General features: G+C 35.8%; 2 protein-coding genes across 2 annotated transcripts; one reads left to right on the top strand and one right to left on the bottom strand.

Annotated features, from left to right (window-relative positions):
* Nucleotides 1-1825: 1825 nt before the first annotated feature.
* LOC112056306 (serine/arginine repetitive matrix protein 1) lies at nt 1826-7847 on the top strand. The gene is made up of 4 exons (XM_024096715.2): nt 1826-3557; nt 3635-3692; nt 3967-4002; nt 4376-7847. Exons 1-4 carry the CDS (start codon nt 2115-2117, stop codon nt 5041-5043), a joined length of 2205 nt encoding a protein of 734 aa, XP_023952483.2. The 5' UTR covers nt 1826-2114; the 3' UTR covers nt 5044-7847.
* Nucleotides 7848-9132: 1285 nt separating this feature from the next.
* On the bottom strand, nt 9133-13436 carry LOC112056305 (uncharacterized). Its single transcript, XM_024096714.2, has 5 exons — nt 13184-13436; nt 12894-12997; nt 12466-12671; nt 11070-11817; nt 9133-9318 (listed from the first exon to the last, which is right to left on the bottom strand). Exons 1-5 carry the CDS (start codon nt 13207-13209, stop codon nt 9221-9223), a joined length of 1182 nt encoding a protein of 393 aa, XP_023952482.2. The 5' UTR covers nt 13210-13436; the 3' UTR covers nt 9133-9220.
* Between the last annotated feature and the right edge of the window lie 429 nt (nt 13437-13865).

Here is a 13865-nt window from a genome sequence, read left to right as displayed (position 1 = left end):
ATATATGTATAATCATTAGGTTGAAAAGTCTGCTTAGAAATTTAAACGAACCGAGGAAGCCGAATTTTGTACGTGACGTAGCCTAGAAAATTTTAATTACAAATTCTAGACCAAGATTTCAAATAGTATAGAAAAAAGTCCTTTTAAATTTAACTGTTTCTTTCGTACGAAAAAAATTAAGTTTAAAAACTATATCCCAACTACGTAAAATTAAGTATAATAAAAAAAAATTTAATAAAAAAATACAACCGATTTCAAAACCTAAAAACGTACCCACTAAACTAAAAAGCGAAAAATAACATCATAATATGTTCTACCTGCTGATCAGTATGAAGGCGGTGCTAAGCCGGTGATGTATTAATTCAAGCCATGTGAGAATATCTTACAGATTTACATTTTGCAGACAGTTTCATGTGGTCATGTCAGAAATGGCTTAAATTAAAATAACACCGGCTAAGCACCGCCTTCATACTGATCAGCAGGTAGAACATATTATGATGTTATTTTTCGCTTTTTAGTTTAGTGGGTACGTTTTTAGGTTTTGAAGTCAGTTGTATTTTTTTATTAAAATTTTTATTATTTTTCCATTTTTAGTGTAAAGTTTCATCTCAAACCTTTCTCAAACGAATACATCAGACCCCTAATGACAGTCACAACCCATCTAAGTAGAAAGTTCTCAGCAATACGAATTAATCAAGTCCAAACACAAGGTAGTTACTGTAAACTGTTAAGGAGTTCCTTTAATTGACCTTGGTCTTCATCATCAGACCCCTAAATGACAGTCACAACCTATCTATGTGGAAAGTTCTCATTAATACAAATTAATCAAGCCCAAACACAAGGTAACTGCTGTAAATCGCCGAGGAGTTCCCTCGTCTTCTTTATGGCTCCATCATCAGATCGATTTTAAACCTTCATAAAATTGTAGTGCTTAAAAGTACTAAATGGAAAAGTTTACGAACACAGTAGACACCCATATAATTTTCGAAAGTTTCCCTCAATTTCTCCAGGATTCCATCATCAGATCTTGATATGATGGCAATGGGACCAAATGGGGACTATACCGTTTCAAACAAAAAAAGAATTTTTGAAATCGGTCTAGGCGTCTTTGAGTAATCGGTATACATACATAAAAAAAAAAAATACCGACCGAATTGAGAACCTCCTCCTTTTTGAAGTCGGTTAAAAATATAGTCTTTATCTCAATTTGTATCTTCCAATCTTTTGACACCTCATTCATTAAAATCGAATCAGTAGTTTAGAAACATGTAAAAGCTTACAAACGATTATATGAAAAAATACACAGACATCAACAAATAATTTATTTTTTCAATTTTTTTCACAGATTAGTGAAGTTTATGTGTTTCATTTAGACTAAATACATGTGGACATGTATCGCAGTCAAAACCAACAAAACTTTACGTTTTTATGAGAGGGACGAGGTAAACTCATTCATTGAAAATATTTAACATTTATAAATATTTTTTGTGTCCATAAATTACACACAATCGCCTTTAATTTGCAAATCATCCACGTGTATTTTTACACAGACTAACAATCAAATCACTTAGACCCGATACACAGATTATTCGATTACTTCACCTATAAAGAAATAGCTACCTTAAGTTAATAACACTAGATCTCATTTTAGCTTAGCAAAAATTTTAGGTACACAGTCTTGCTATAAGGTCTTTGGGTTATTGGGATACAGCAAAGAATTAAGAAAAGAAACTAATCCAGGTATCAGACGAATCTGTGTTTTCAACATAGTGTCAATTGTCAATGTCATTGTCAATCAATTTATTGGAATAAAAAATATTTTATCTGTGAAGTAAATTAATTTAATGTTTACTCCTGTAAATTTTATTTTCCTGTTAAAACTTTATTTAATCTGATTTTAAATGTCTTCATCTAGGCTGTTTGGTTTTTGTGACAATTGACTGCTCAAAATGGAACTATTCTAGTGATGCTGTAAAAAATTCCAGTCCTACCAGATAATCTATCTTTAGCAAACAGGATTTATTTAATAAACTGTGTATTTATCTGGTTACTTAATGATTTTATATTTAATTGTACTTAATTAATCATAATAAGTATACTATAAATCTTACCTAATGGATAACCAAAATGGTTCTTCCGATGGTGATGGTGAAGATATTCCTAGTGATTTCTTTGACGATTTTACAAAAGAAGACTTTATCGAAGGTCTCAGTGTGGTCGACAGTTGGGATGACAACGGACAGAAGCGCATAGGACGTCCTCGGATCAGCGCGGAGGATGTCGACAAAGCTAAGGACCTGCGGGAGCTCATAGCACGGGATAAACACGAAGGCGGACGTGAAGTGACGGATAACATGAAAAGGAAACCAATCGCAGCACAATCTGACGAGAGCACAATAAATCAGAAGCGATCGAGCAGCGTGACCCGCTTGGACGACTACATCAAGCCAGGCAGCCGACGCGATCCCAACAAAACCAACCAAGCCATCAAGAAAGACAAGGAAGAAAAAGTTAAAGAATTCCTTGCCAAGCATCTCGAATCCAGTGACGACATACGCCCACCGGGTACTGAACTTGATGATTTCTTTGAATCAAAAAAAGAACAAAAAGAACTCAAAAAGCAGCCTTCTGAAGAGCAGTCCAGCCCATCGCCACCGCTTAAAGAACGTGTTAAATATCGTAGAGAATCGCCATTTCCTAAGCGTAAAAATTCACCTAAAGAATTACCTTTTAGGCTTAACCAACCACCACCTTATTATAAACCTAAACAATTCCCTTTTAAACGAAATTTACTAGTGCGGGGACGGGAACCTTGGAATTCGAAACGCCCTTACAGTCCACGAAGAAGTCCCCGACGCGTCAGCCCTCGCCGCAGTAGTCCCCGGCGCAGCCCGCGTCGCGTCACTCCGATTAGATACCGCAAGGTCCAGCGAAGCAGTCCGCGCCGACACAGCCCCGACGTGCGACGTTACAACTCAGATGCGCGTCGCCGATCGCCAGTCAAGTCTTCTTATCGCAGGTCACGGTCACGTTCGCGATCTCCAAATCACAAAGACCGAGAACTTCGTCGACATTCAAGTTCACAATCACGCAACAGACCAGAAGAAGATGATTTTCTGTATCCCAAAGATTACTATCCACCTAAGTTTCCTACATCTCAACCAGAAATCCAATTTCCAGCGACCCCATTGCCACAGTACACTGAACCTATGATTGTGGAGTATCCTGGAGGTGACCCTTCAGGATTTCCTTATCCACAAGGTGGCTCCTACCCTGGATTTCCAGCTGCGCCATATGAGTATGGGGGACAGCCATCTGGACCAATGATGGGGTCTCAGGCTGGTCCACCCATGATGGTACCACAGCCTGGTCCTCGTATGATGGTACCGCAGCCTGGTCCACCAATGATGGTACCCCAGCCTGTTCCTGCTCCAAGCATTCCCCTTGCAGTCCCAACTCCAGATTTATCACAGTCTGGTGTGATCTCAACCAATCAGTCTTTAACGCCTAGACTGAGAGAACATGTAAAATCTTCACCAGCTGATCCATTGGCAAAAGTAATTACTACTATATTGAAATGGTTTTTATGTTCCTTGTTACATAATTTGTTTTTAATAATCTCTCTAAATTGCAGCTTGTTGCTGATGGAATTATATCACATGAAGACTATCTAAAGCTGGTGCCAAATAAAGGTGAAAGATAAATTAAATTTAGCACTTTCACAAGCTGTTGCTCATTAATAGTTGATGTTGTATAGTATTAAGACCAAGTTTCTTAGCTAAAAGCTTATTTTATTGAACTACTTATAAATTTCAACACTTTCTGTCATGGTAATTGTTACTGGTCTCAAAATATATTATACAATATTCTAGATATTGATATTTTAATTCATTTTGAAATGAAGTTTGATGGTATTGTTATAAAATATAGTATGTTTATAAAAAAATATATTTATTTTATTTACAGGTGTTAAACATACTTCAGATAGTGCAGATGCATTAGGTAGGTGACTATTTTGTATTAAACTTAATCAATATATTTTATATTCCATGCTTCACAAACCTGCATCCCAGTCTCAATGTCTGTAATTAGCTAAATTAAGAAAACCATATGTATTGAAAGACTTTCATAGTATAAAGTATTCAAAAAATATTTTAAGTGCAGCCATGTATGTTTTATTCTAAAAATACAGTTATGTGGTGTGATAACAGATATTGTATTTTTAGTAAAAAATATTCAAAGTGCAACCATTTATGTTTTATCCTAAAAATACTTTTATGTGTGATAACAGATGTATTGTGACACTAGCATCTTCTAGTGACCGACAGGCAGAATGGTGTCAGCAGATAACACAATTTTCAACTTATGTTTCCAGTTTTGAACCGCTGCAATGTTGCCCTAAGCAAATTAGGTAGTATTATGCTGCCGGCGAGATTGATAATCAACAATAACATGTTGACTGCTGGAGGTGAAGACAATCCAACACATGCCAAGTTCTGCTCACCACTGAAACGGCAACCACCAGTTCAGTTCAACTTCACCAAGACGGATGCTTCAAGTGTCAACAAACGAAACAAGCAGATCGTCGAAACTGTCATCTCATCATTGCAACTTGAAAACATTGTGGGGAAACCGAAGAAAAAGCCTCAGAACAACATGAAAGATGCAGAAACGCAGACAATGAAACCGTTTTGTGATGTATGTGAAATTCGTGAATCTACTATGTTTAATGAAATAGGGACGTCCATTGATCGTGAACACATAACATCGTCAGTGCACACTCAGGTGGTGGATCACGATCTAGTGAGTTCCAAGGCAGTGTTTAACCCTAGTGGTAGTGTAGCGGACAGTGCCCCTATGTCTATAGCCCACATGACGCCGGCGCAACTGGTGTCGCAGCTTGCAGCACGAGCCAAGACCCTGAAGCAGTCTGATTCTCCTTCGCCCCAGTACAGGAACCAGCACAACTACGAAGGCCGAGGCGGTGGTGGCGGTGGCCAATTTCAACACCATGGAAATAATTATAATAATTATCGGTATTAAATTGATTGCTCATAATGATTAACTAATTATACGGGGTGCTCAGGAGTATTTCCCATAACTTCAAGGTTGACAAGTCCGCTTACGAGTCGAACTGCATAAGTAATTTTTTTTAACATTCACAACAATATTCATAATATTTATCAAGGAATAAGTTTGGCTAGGTCATAATGTAAGGGTGCGATATAAGGGAATTGAAGATCTATTTACAAAAGAAATATTTTTACTCCGAAAATATTGACTACATGCACGATATAGAAAAATAATAAAAACGATCTCCCTATCACTCGACAACTAAAGCTACGCCCAAACTGGGCTCCATAGCTTGCATTATATAATAAAAGTGTGACTAGTATAATTTTTATATTATATAATGTAAAATATGTATTGCTTGAATGATAATAAATAAATAAATAAATATTAATTTCAGAACACATGTTATTTAGACATTTTTAATTATTTTTCCATAAAGACCCTAGAGTTATGGGAAATACACCCGAGCACCCTGTATAACTATTTATATATTGGGCGGTTTTTATAAGATAATAGGTATATTTTGTAAGTAATGAAGTAAATTCAGTTGTCGGTTGAAACAGTTATTTATAGAATTGGTCAATTTATAAATACCTTAGCTTTCTTGTATTTCTTTTTGTCAGACCAGGTGGTAAGGTTATAAATTGTATCTTCATTTTTGTAATTAATTAATTAATATAAAAAATTGTAAATAAAACAGCATCCACATTTGGCCAATCTGTAAACGCCTAGAAGACAACACTGCTTAAAAGCTAAAAGCTGTTGGTGGACTCTAGTTTATAATCTAGATGTATGACTGCAGAATTTGAAATGCACAAAGTACATAATTATGTAATTTGGTCAAGCTGTTGATAGAATAATAATAGGTTATTTTACCTGGGTATTTCTATGTATTAGGTAATTTGTAAAAAAGAAACACTATCTATTTTATGTTTGTAGGAGGGGAACATAATATTCCCCGAATTTAGGTATATAATTATGCGAAATATTTTGTGTTGGAATGGAATGTATGGATCATGGATGGATGGTTCAAAGAGGGATGATTGTATCTGTGACCTCTGTATTTAGTCCTGACCCTTCACTGTGGAGCTAGGTTTCTTTTACAAACTGTGGCAAATATTGCTGGTAAAAAGATGGCTGTTGCGAAGGCTGTTAATGGGTGCAATTGAGATTCTGGCGACAAATAGCAGATTGAATAAAATAATTGCTTTAACATTACCATCGATGTTTGCCGATGCTTCTGTGTCCTAACGATGTCTGTATTGATAAAATTAGCTGGTAGGTACTTATAAATGTTTTATGTATGTTCTTAGGTCGTAAAATCTTGATTCCTATTTACTTAATCAACAGACCAAAGTGTAGCTAATCAACACTTTAGTCTATTGATAGGTAGGTAGTTAAGATATAAGAATATGGAGATGGACTATGGAGTGAAATACAAGTTGTTGCTTAAATTGTCTGGTTTTGGTGGTGTCTAGATCTAGAACTATGACTACGTTTTATTATTGTATCCGAAAGTATTTTAATAGCGGCATTATAATGGCATTAAGTTTGGTGTAAAGTGAAAATATTTAATGTATAATCCGCTTCAAACTTTAGGACGTTTCCGAATATCGTACGCTATGTAAAAATTTACCCGTAGCGACGCAGCGGCGGGGCACCTCGCGCTTTCAGTGGCCTCCTGCTTCTTTTTGGTGTAGGTACTGTACTTGCACTAAAGCCGGATTTATATTTGTCTGACGTGTCGTGTCGTGACGCGTCAGAACAGAATCGGTATCATACATTTTGTATGGTAACGTTTACAGACAAATGTAAATCCGGCTTAAATGTATGGACAGTTGCGTGTAGCGACACTCGCAGCTAACTTCCGATATGTCTTTAAGTTTGAATCAGACTGTACTTACCTGCACTTTAAAATGACACCAGCAGGGTAATGTAATGTAATGTAACTCTGTGTAGGATTTAAAGTATGAGCCACTGACAAAAAATAATGTTAATAATGTAATTTAATTGAAATAATGTTAGGGGATCGCAAAAACTGAAAATTCACTTGACATAGTGGCTTATGTTTTGAACCGTACCTACACTAATATATAAGTTAGGTACCCTTCAGATATGGACTACAGTATAACTTGAACGGGATCAATGGAGTGAAGATCCAGATTGCGCAAGACTTCAAGAGGACTACTCTGCAGTCCAGCTTTTTTACAACCATTAACGCCTACGAATCAGCATACCATTGCCCCAGGACTACAGAGAACTTCAGGTGTCCAGCTTGGCGGAACAAGATCTCAAATTGTCTCAAAACTGCGGCGTGGCAGACAGCTTTGACACTAACATGGATCTTCGGTCCGGAAACGCGGGGTGCTGAGCGCGTCCGAAGAATAGCTAGCAATGGATATTGACTTAGCTCGCATAGCGATTGTTCAAACTGCATTCATTCTGATCCACGATTATGTAGTCAAATCGTCGCCTGCATCCAGCGACTCTGCTATCCTTCATGGCATTTCTGCTGAATGCCGGCGTCTTATGACTAGTATTTGAAAGTCCTTACAAGATGCCTATGTCTAGTAGTGGACGTCCCTTGGCTGATAATGGTAAGAATATACATACATACAAAAGACTAAGAGTAAATGCAGTTTGTGCAAGGGACAATGTTTCATTGCCTCACCACGTGCAGTCAAACCTGGACTTGATCAGCATTCCAACTCGCTTAGCGCGACATTCTGTTATCTCAGCTGTAATTTTTTGTGTAAATAAAGATTTAGTAACTATTTATTTTAAATTTATTTCGCCTTTGTTAAAACGAAGGTGAGCAAACCCTATTTAATTACCAACTGAAACCCGTTTTAAATTGCCCACAAAAAAAATCTTCGGATTCGGTGCTAATTTGCAAAAAAATACAGAAAATGCTTATGTACGTAGGTATTTACATGTACTGAGTAGGTACATATACGAATTTAAGGTTCCGACAGTTAAAATGTAAAAGTTCGGTCACAACTCTGAATCGCTGTGAGTTCGGTCACAACTCTGAATCGCTGTGGTAAAAAATTTGATGTTGCGTTTATTACTCGTATTTCTGTACTTCTGTGAAAAAGGAATCTGGATCTGAAGATATATATCGAGAAATCTGCCGCCCGGTAGACACGTCCTCTGGCTGAAATGCGTTAAATAAATTGCCTTGCTGGACGCTGCAGATTGAATATTAGTAGAATTAGGTACATGCGTTCGTTCCCATGGGCCAGTTATCAGAAACACCGTTTCGTTTTAGAAGTTTTGTAACTTTCAGATTAGTAACTACGAGATATTGAATACCTAATCATAATTTCGTTATACTATTAAGTTTTCTTTTGCTGTCTTTTCAGTAAGTAATATCCATATAAATAATTTTCGTCTCGCAAAAACCTAGCAAATTATGTTAATTTATTGCAATTAATATTTTCAGATGATGGCTGCTGCATTCAAAGATCTTGGGCGCTGCACTACCTGAATTCAAAATTTATTTAGGAAATTCAGCAACGAAATAACTACTTGCCTACTCCTAAAATCGGAGCAGCTTCTTTGAAACCTGACAAGAAACCTAATTTTTAGTGTTCCATACCTCAATAGGGAAAACGGAACCCTTTTATGATCATTTTGTTTTGTCCGCGTGTATGTCTATCAAGACTTTTTATTTCGGGAATACGTGGATGTATCAAGTTAGAACCTTATTGAAAAATTCTAACTTCTAAGTTGAGGTACGTAAAAGTGACAAGTAAGGCTGCCAGTCCACCGAAGCGGAGCGTAGGAACGGAGAAATATTAACGAATAGGATTGCACAATATATATATTTATCGAATATCCGATAGTTTCGGTTACGGTTACGGAGCTCCCTAACATCCCTGATTTATGATTCTACGTACGGAAGCCTCGGTGGGTAAGTCCAACTCTCATTTATTCGGTTTTTTCCCAAAGAACCTCGAACTATATTCTATAGAAATAAGAATCCTTATTCCGTGATAATTTTATTTGTTACTACTTTAATTTATAGGTAGGCACTAATGACAATAAAAAACATACTAATTTAAATATCGTTTAATTTACACCTTTAATATAAATAATATAATGTACAAGCACACAATATCACAGAAGTAAATAAATATCTGCTTCAACTATCTAAAAAGTCGTCGAGCCACTTTTCAAGGTCTTCAGGGGATTCTATTACAGGATTTTGTACAGAATTGCCATCTTTTTGAGGACTAGATGCTGAAAAAACAAGTTAAGTATTAGACTTTAAAATGATGGCTGAATTTAAAAATATGGTGGGAGGCTTCAGCCGTGGCTAGTTACCACCCTACCGGCAAAGACGTACCGTCAAGCGATTTAGAGTTCCGGTACGATGTCGTGTAGAAACCAAAGGAGTGTGGATTTTCATCCTCCTCCTAACTAGTTAGCCCGCTTCCATCTTAGACTGCATCATCACTTACTATCAGGTGAGATTGTAGTCAAGGGCTAACTTGTCAAGAATAAAAAAGGTAGATTTTTAAATGACGTTATGAACTAGCAATTGGCTGCAGTTATGCCTGATAACGTCTGGCGCTCAGAGTTTGCGATTCAGACAGGTCATGATCGAATGGGACAAACATTCAATAACAATTGCCTTATTATTTTATCTCATCACTACAAAATCAAACAGTTGGATTAACCTTAAAGCAGCACAGTTCGACAATCTTGTACGCCAGTTCGAAGTTACATCGCCCATTCGATCACGACCTGTCAGAAACGCAATCTCTGAGCGGCCGAACTTTAGCAAAAGATGATGATTCAAATAAACTACGTTAGAAGGTACCTGTTAACTATAGATACCAACATTGTTGGTTAGGAAAATTGAAATTGGAAGGCTATATCTTTGGGAGAGCACACATGAGGAATGAGACATGATTTCCTAGTGGATATGACCTCTGCCTTCGATTCGGAGGGCGTAGGTTCGAATCCTGGCATGCACCTCCAATTTTTTAGTTATGTGCATTTTAAGAAATTAAATATCATGTGTCCCTGAGAGCTTACTTAATTATCTACGTATGTGAAGTCTGCCAATCCGCATTTGGCCAGCGTGGTGGACCTCTCATTCTGAGAGGAGACTCGTGCTCAACAATGAGCCAAATATGGGTTGTTGATGATGATGATGACAGGAGGAATGAGTAACCAAACCACTTGTAAGTATTTAAAGGATATCTTCCGTGACGATAATCTACTACCTGAGGGCACATTGAGAAGAAATTTTCGATTTTGGACAATTTGTATGTATAATGCCTACCCTAGTTAAATCTTGTGCACACCATTAGATATCGACTACGTAACAGTGCCTATCTCTGCAATGACTGACAACGACATTCTATTAAAAAGGAATTTGAATACATACAAACAAGCAAACTACAAGATCTCTGGTGCATTTGGTAGTGCTGTGGTTTTTAACAGAGGTCCTGGGTTTGATTCCTAGTTTTGATTATATTTTTTTAAACTGGCTCATGTCTGATGATAGGCTTTAGCCATACTTTTACTGGTGCATGCAGGTGAATTTTTTTTAATATTCCCATTTTTTAACAATCAAATAGTTTGTGAGTTATTCCAAAAGGGACCTTTGGTCCTCGGTAAAAATAAAAATTAAATATTAGGTAATATTTAGATAATTTCCTGTCCGACTTAAATTTTAAATATTGTTTTAAATAACATTAAAAACAACGAGATTTCGTTGTTTTCATTTTAACACAAAATTACTGAACCGATTTTCATGAAAATTCTGGAACTTCTCATACAAACATGTTCTCTTTCAAACAAAAAAAGGATTTTTAAAATTGGTTAAGAAATGACGAAGTTATGCGGTAATAAACATGAAAAAAAAAACACGCGTCGAATTGAGAAACTCCTCCTTTTTTTAAAGTCGGTTAATTAGATGATTTCCTGTCTGACTTAAATATTAATACATATTAATATTTCAGTAACCTATTATATTTTACCTTTGAGAGATTCCTTTTCCTTTGGTAAGCTATCAACTGGTTTCGAAACAACCAGTTTACTTTCAGATTCAGGTGCTGTTTTAACTTTGTCATTCTTAAGTTCATTGAATGTGATTTTATTTTCATCACTCTTTTTATCAGTGTCACAAATCTTATTTGTTTTTGTTTCCTTGTCTTCTTGTATTATTGTTTTGTTTGTATCATTAGATAAGTCAAAATTATCTGCAGATACTGATTTTGGACACTGTACAGGTTCATCAATAGTAGTATTTGGTGCTTTAATAGCAACAGTGTTTTCTTGATTATCATCTTTAATATCTTTATTATATTCATGTTCTTCACATTCTTCTAATTTAATATCTTTAAGTTGATTTAGTGTTTCATCACTTTTGGTTCTTAAAGTATCATCAGACTCTATTTCATCATCTTTATCATTTGATTTTAATAGATTCTGGATTTTCTCGCTAGCTTCTATTGCTGGTGAGATAAATTTCTTATCATTGTAGTATTTATATTTGTATAATTTATTTGCTCTATGATCCATATTTTGGATATCAGTCTCATTGAAGATTGATGTATCAATGCTGTTTCGTTCGTAAAACGGTATGGTGGAGAGGGCTATGAACAAGTTATCCATGTTTATGTCAAAATATTTGTCATATGGCGAAGGACTTGTGGAAATGTCCCAAGATTTCTCATGTTTGAATTGAAAATGTGCACCAACTGTAAGAGGCGCTTGTATCAGGGTCTGAAAAATTATTTAAAGATCATTCATTTTGGGCCGACCCACAAAAAATGGCATGAATAGTTGGAGCTAGCCATTTGCAGCAATAGCTTATATGGCACATAAGATGTGAGATAGCTCTAAACCAAGTTATACCAGGTTCAATGATTTGTCATTACTATACATTTTGTCAATTTTCAAAGGTGGAGCGGCCATTACGAACAATAGTTATAATGACACTAATTTTGTAGGATTGCTTTACAAACATTTATGGATGTTTAAATGGTTGAAAAATGGTAAGTAAAGATTAGATCTACTGGCATTGCTCCTGGCTACTTCTGATGATTCATGCCACACATAAAAGTATGAAATATATTTGTGAAAAATACATATTATTCATATAATAATTAATTATAAATTTGACTAAAACTCACATGAAGCGATGTCAGAGTATGCCCAACTAGTTTTGAACCGATACAGGGAACTTAGATATGAGCTGGTTTTTGCAACGCGGGACGATTCACACATATTACATAGTAAAAATATGAAAGTTTGTGTGTTTAGATGTTAGCTGAATGGCAGATGTCTGAACAGTTTGTTTTACTCTAATATTCAAAAGATGGTTTTTTAATCATTTGCAATTAAAATTATTTAAATATAGCTTTGAAGTACCTCATAATCAGCTCCCAAGTTCTCTTGTTCATCAATTTCTTCATAGCTCTCAATTGGCATCTCATATTTGGCCCAATTGCTCTGTATTTCCTTCTTCTTATATTTACTGTTGGCTTCTTCAGTAATTTTGAGAATCTCATCGGTTTCCCTCTTCAAGTTTTGATAGAATTCTGGTGGAGGTGGTTCATAGGCTGGCTTTTCTGGGGCTGTAAATATTATGTGTAGGAATTTAATAAAGCTTGATGAGTGTGCTGTGACTGTGAGCGGTGGGGTGTCATCCTTACATTGGAAAAATAGTTTGATTATAATTTTGTTTGCAAGACTGGAAAGTATCAACAGATTGTGACTAGAAGTTTTCGGTAGATTATAAAACATAATAATGTGGCAAAATGGTTAGATAGGCCATTTTCTAGATAAATATTAGGTACCTTTAGGTGCTTCAGGCTGCTTTTCAACTTTTCCCTCAGCTTGAGCAGTATGTTGGCGGCCTCGACGTTTCCTCTGATCTTTGGGGTCATTTTTACCTTTTTGTCTGTAATTTTTTTCAATGAAAATCAACATCTCTAAAGAACGTTTTCTAATTTATTTGACAAAGAGGTTTGATAATGGGGAACATGTAAAATCGTAGTTAGCAACTAAAGATAATTTAGTAAATAGTGTGTACTTTATTAGCGAAGTCATTGTAAAGTCGAATGAAGACTTTAAAGTTAATACTTACTGATTTTTCTTACTGTCTTCAGGCATTTTGTTCGCTTTCTTTCCGATTCTTTTCCAACGACTGTTTTAGTCAATTGATACAGAGAACTTAATCTATACCACAAACACACAGTCACAAAATGTGCTTTTATATTACAATTTATACTCTAAAAATTAAATTTTGAATTCATTTTAATTTTCTAGGTTATTTATTTTAATATATTTTTTTTTATTATGTCAATGTCAATTGTCATTTGTCCCCAACAAAGAATATAAACTCCAAGTCCAAACAGAAACAACATTCGGGGACAGGCAAAGATCGTTGACCATACAGCCTGTTCAGTTGTCAACTCAGATTAATTACCAGAGGACCAACGTCTATAAAATGTAACTACGTCTTTCATTGCGTTAAAATTTCACGTGCCAGTATTACGATTTAAATTTATAATTGTGCGTAGTGTAAGGACACAAGATATAGTTATTTATTGACCGACTTCGAAAAAGTAGAAAAACATACATACAATACAACCGAACGTAGAACCTCCTCCATTTTAAAAGTCGGTTAAAAAGTCGGGTTGAACCCGCCAACCCGCATTGGAGTAGCGTGATGGGTCTAGGCTCCATATCCCTTATCCGGAGGATAACTTGGCCCTGTAGTGGGCCGATAAAATAAGCTGTTATTGATGACTGAAATTTTATTTGCA

The sequence above is a fragment of the Bicyclus anynana genome, chromosome 16 (genome assembly GCF_947172395.1).
Source record: "Bicyclus anynana chromosome 16, ilBicAnyn1.1, whole genome shotgun sequence".
NCBI lineage: Eukaryota > Metazoa > Arthropoda > Insecta > Lepidoptera > Nymphalidae > Bicyclus > Bicyclus anynana.
This window is presented reverse-complemented; position numbering and strand designations above follow the sequence as displayed.